The 5185-nt window shown below is 30.0% G+C and overlaps 1 protein-coding gene across 3 annotated transcripts in view; it reads left to right on the plus strand.

Annotated features, from left to right (window-relative positions):
• Nucleotides 1-5185, plus strand: part of LOC106459430 (phosphatidylinositol N-acetylglucosaminyltransferase subunit H-like) — a 31206-nt gene that overhangs the window by 20407 nt on the left and 5614 nt on the right. Inside the window, exons 1-4 of one of the 3 annotated variants that reach the window (XM_022385919.1) lie at nucleotides 443-671; nucleotides 3054-3295; nucleotides 3646-3724; nucleotides 4350-4477. In XM_022385919.1, coding sequence (XP_022241627.1) covers nucleotides 3083-3295; nucleotides 3646-3724; nucleotides 4350-4477 — 420 coding nt within the window. In that variant the 5' untranslated portion in view covers nucleotides 443-671; nucleotides 3054-3082. Of the gene's footprint in view, nucleotides 1-442; nucleotides 726-3053; nucleotides 3296-3645; nucleotides 3725-4349; nucleotides 4478-5185 lie in introns of those variants that run through there. The other 2 variants (XM_022385918.1, XM_022385921.1) reach the window with 2 other exon arrangements.

Here is a 5185-nt window from a genome sequence, read left to right on the forward strand (position 1 = left end):
TGCCAGAAACAGTCATGATCCTTCTAGAAACTCCAGCGCGCATGCTTCCAGGGTCGCGTGACTTCCGCTGTCGTAACACCACTATTCGTTGATAAAAGAATAGCCCAAGAGTTGGCGGTGTGGTGGTGATGACTATCCGCCTTCTCTCTAGTTTTACACTGCTAAATTAGGGATGGCTAGCGCAGATAACGCTCGTGTAGCTTTGCGAGAAATCTATAACAAACAAACAAAAAATTACAATTTACAGAATTTCAATTTTACAGTTTCTTATTGTTCTATTATAACACGTCGTCTTTGAAATTAATTAATTTCTTCGTTACAAGTATGTTAAGTTCTTTAATGGGTTTCATTTATTCATTTAAATATCTCACATTTAGTAAATATTAAAATACTATTGTACAAATATTTATGGGGTTTTGTGTCCATTTTACACATATTTATACGATAGTCTATAGAACAAATAATTTGCAGTCATCGTGAGAGGGATTGCAATACATTCTCATAAAGAATCAGTAAAGCGTGTTGAAGTGTTAAGTAGGTGCCTGGTCATATTTTAAAAGTTTGGACATCAGTTTCAACTTTCTTCATAATCTAATTATTAAGGAATTAGAATATTGGACAAAAAATACACCCAACGTCTCTCCAAGAAGAAGAAAAATTGTTAGATAAGTGTCAGTCATCAGTCCAACTCCAATTTCCGCTAGCTGTTATAATTTATATTACTTGTAAGTTGTACTTGTACTGTTGTAGTACTAGTAGTAATAATATTAATAATAGTGTTTTAGTACTCGTAGGCCTACATCATGGCATTTTAATTTGTAAGCTTTATATATTCGGTACCAAACTTTAATTCCTCTTCTCATGTTTTACTTTTATTACTAAAGTATCAGTGCAAATAGGTTAATTTAAACAAAATATCTAATTTTAAATATGTTATAAACATTTAATATATGTTATTGTTTTATTTTTGAGGCTGGCAATGGATACAACAACACGGTAGTTGTCAGAACACTACTTACGTAAGCCGTTTTATTACAACATCCAAGGGACCAAATAAAGAATGTAATGTTAAATGATCTTGTTCAGATCATTACTGTGTGTTGTTTTCTATCTGGCCTGATGAAAGAAATGCATTGCCAACAATAGATTGGATGTGGAAGACAGTGTGTTTCAAATACTGTTATGCATTTTTCTTCTCGAAAAATCCTAACATTAACAGAATTAACTAAGAATGTAGTGTTAAAAAATATTAATAAGCCTGATACTATTATTTTATAATTGTTTCTAATCATGCTTTGCAATCTTAGAAATGGCATTCACACCTCAACAGTTGTTGTACAGATAAACTTTATCGTAAAATTTATGTTGACTTTAAGGCAGAAGCTGTGAAACGGTGGTTACTGTTTTTACCCTTTAAACATAACTAAAACAGGAAATGGCCGAGATAGATTACCCATGATTAAAAGGAAGATTGATGATGCTTAGGTTGAAAATGGGCTTTAAGTAAATATTATAAGCAATTAATTACAAGACTTGTAATTAGGCAAAAGTAATACTCTGTTTTTAGCATTAGACTGTACTGTTTGCCTGATGATGACTATATGCTGTTACCTTATCAGCCCAACTAGAAGAGCTAGTCTATAGGATACTAGGTGTTCAAAATCTTGCTTTCAGCAAAGATGTTTACCTTTCCTAATATCCTTCATATGTATCACCAGGCATAAATGGTTTAATTTTAATATTTGTTGAATAGGTAGATATACAGGTGGAAAACTTCATTTAGTTTGGATTGGAGCTATTTTGGACATTGAAGGATGTGCGTGGGTGGGGACCAAAGTGCACATGTCATGACCTTTTAAAGAGTGCCATTGAACATGATATTATGTATTTGATATCAGAGTTACCAACTATGAATTTTACCCTACATTATTGTTTTAGTGACAGTTTGAGGTAGATGATAGTAAATAACAGATATAATATACAGGGATACTGAAAAAACTAAACATGCATTTCTGAGGTTCCAGAGGTGATGCAAATGCAGTGTGCAAACTGTAAAAATAGACAAAAGTATTTTTATTATTCACATAAACATCACTTTGCATTCCAACTTGTCGGAGTCTGAGTCAGACTGACATCATCAATTCACAGACAGATTTTGAATGCATGTACATTTGTTTTTTGTGTACAACAGATTTGTACATTTTGCTAAATGCTGGCCACCTTTTATGAAGATAACATAGTAACTTTGGAATCATAGTCAACATTTCTTCTCCATTATGGGGTTGGTCCAATGGATGGGACTTGTGCACAATTGATTAATTTTGAAGTCTTAATAATACTTTCTCATTTAGACATATTAAATTTTGAAATGTTTTGTATAAGTTTTGACTTAGTAATATTTGTTACTCTTCTTTTTTTTATATCTTATCTAAACAGTTGTTATTTTTTTTAGCCATTTAAGTAAACACCATTTCTTCACATAAGAAATCATAATTTTCAAATATTTTAATACTGATTTTGTTACTGTCAAATCTCTTATACAAATTTTTTTTTTTAATTTATGAGTAATAAGCCAAAATTCTGGCAAAATTTACATTTGAAACAGGTAGTAAAATTTCACTAGTGAATTTAGAAAACCTATACCATTCAAAGCAATCATGGGTCACAAATATTAACTTAATATTTTAGTGTGTTTAAACTGTTAAAAATGACCTTTCTATACTGTGACATGCATACCTTCAAAAGGATGATGATTTTTGTTTTTCTTATATAAAATTGATATATAGAAAGTGATTCTCTTTCATAACGTGTACAGCATCAGAAAGAAATGGGTTGGCTTGGGATGTTTTATAGCCTGATAATATCCTAAATATTTTACTGTACAAATATTTCTTCTTTCATGGATAACATTAAGACCCCCTTCTTCAAAATGTTGTATCCTTTAGGGTTATCTCCAAATGATTATTTATATGAGTTTAGTTGAGAAAGTTTCATAGTGGCTGGGTCTGTGAATAATTGTTAGTATATAAAATTTAACCTTTTATCTTCTATAGGTCTTATAAGTGAAAACATGAAGTGAACAATGAAAATTCACACTTTGAAACCAAAGAAATCATCTGCTACAAACAGGCACTTGAGTACAACTGGAAAAAAGATAAAGCTATGCATAAACGATTTCATGTCTGGTTGGGCTAAAGAGTTTGAAATAGAACAGGAAGGATTTAGTTTCTCAAAATGGAGAAAGTTTTTTGTTTCACTGACGCCAACTGCATTTTGCTGTCAGCTCCATTATTGGGTGAGTACTTGGAACACAAATGCATTTTAATCAACTTTATCTTAACCGGAAAGTTTTCCCATACATAGATGCTTCTTTGACAAAGGTTTTTGAATTACTGTTAACTTGATATATTAATGTCAAAATTTTTTTATATTTATGACATGAATCCGTGTCTTTTGTATTGTTTAGGATGAGTTATTTATTTAGGAATAAGTTTATATTATTCTGCATATAGTTTTAATATTTTGTCTGTGTATATGATTTTAAAAAACTGGTTGAATGTTTAATTTGTGCTTTATTGTACATCTGGTAGTTGTTATTATAGTGAACTGACAGTAAATTACCTTTACTCTCAATTTCTAATATAGCACACCAGCTCCTTGGTAGTTTTATTACTTATTCTAAGCATAATTCTGGCAACCAAAGTTCATCTACAAGTAAAAAAAGGTGAGATTTTATATTTTATGGTTACTTTCTTAATTTTTAAATCACTTGTGATTGTAGCACATGAATTTAGTAAAGAAAGTAGAATTATAAATTTGTAGGTATTATACTAAGTATATTTTTTTCATTTCCAGAAATCTAAGTTTGTTTGATATCACAATCATTCCATAAAAATTAAATGTGATTTTCTAACAAGTACTAGAATTTTAGACCCATATTACAGTATTGTATTATGGACATAAGAGTAAGATGATAATGTGTTATGAACAAATATTTTTTTACTGATTATCATATTCATGAAATTTACCACTTTTAAGTTGATCAAAATGTTTTTGGCCTAATCTAATACAAAGATTTTGAAAGAAAAAAAGTGATGTTCATACAAATAATTTTGTTCAGAAAAAATGTAAGAAACAAAGTAGCAGCAAATCTTTTATTCATATGGCACTTGATGTATAAACATTTTTTGTGTGAGATATTGAGCTATAAACCTTTATCATTTGTTCTTGGACAAATTAATGTTATCAGAGATTGTGGCAGTTTCTCTGTGTGAGAAGAAATAATATTTTAGGCAAGAAGTGCTCATATGGTATGAATATCTGTTAAATACTGAGATATTATTTCACAGAATCACTCTTGGTTATTACTTCTTTGGGAATGCAGTTAACCACCACATTTGTGACAGGACGACAGAATTCACAGTTTATCCAGAAACATAAAATAAAGGATGTTGTAATTAATGAAGGTATTACGATGGTGAGTACTATCAATATTAACTTAAGAATAAGGTTTTATGATTGCCTGATTGAAAATTACAAACTTTATAGTAACTTTTGATTTTATACCAATTGTGCTAAGCAGGTGATGTATTAAATATTGTAATTAGTAACTTAATTTTTATGATCTTTTGTAGGCTGGGTTGCTTGTTTTCACAGGTGCTTTTCAGTCATTTGACAAATCCTTTGTCCAGCAGGTTTCAGTAAAAGAAAGTAAAATTAAAGTTTAAGTATTTTCAAAACATTTGTATTTTAGCAGTGAAAAATATATCTAGAGACCTGTAGAGTACATTTTGTTGTTTGTCAGAATTTGTAAAGTATACAAATATTTTGGTAATAAAGATGGAAATAAATTACCTTTACTCTCTAGTTAACAATAAGAAAACTTTACTTTAGCCAGTGTTTTGCCATTGTTCTTGTACTATAATGTGGTCCTCATTGCAAGACAAATGTTATAATTTGGACTGTGTTATAAGGAAGTCCTTGCAAAAGTACCAAGCCAATTTCTTTGGCTAAGCCTCTTATGTAGTCATGAGGCTGCCATTTCATTGACTGGTTCTAAATCTGCGTGTTTTATTATCAAAAATTTATTATTACAGTAACAATTAAGGCATAACTGTTAATCCAGCAGTTAATAAAGAACAGTTTTTTGAATATTAAGTATCAGATTTATTTAAATTCATATTTT

The sequence above is a fragment of the Limulus polyphemus genome, unplaced genomic scaffold, assembly GCF_000517525.1.
Source record: "Limulus polyphemus unplaced genomic scaffold, Limulus_polyphemus-2.1.2 Scaffold606, whole genome shotgun sequence".
NCBI classification, from domain to species: Eukaryota; Metazoa; Arthropoda; class Merostomata; order Xiphosura; family Limulidae; genus Limulus; species Limulus polyphemus.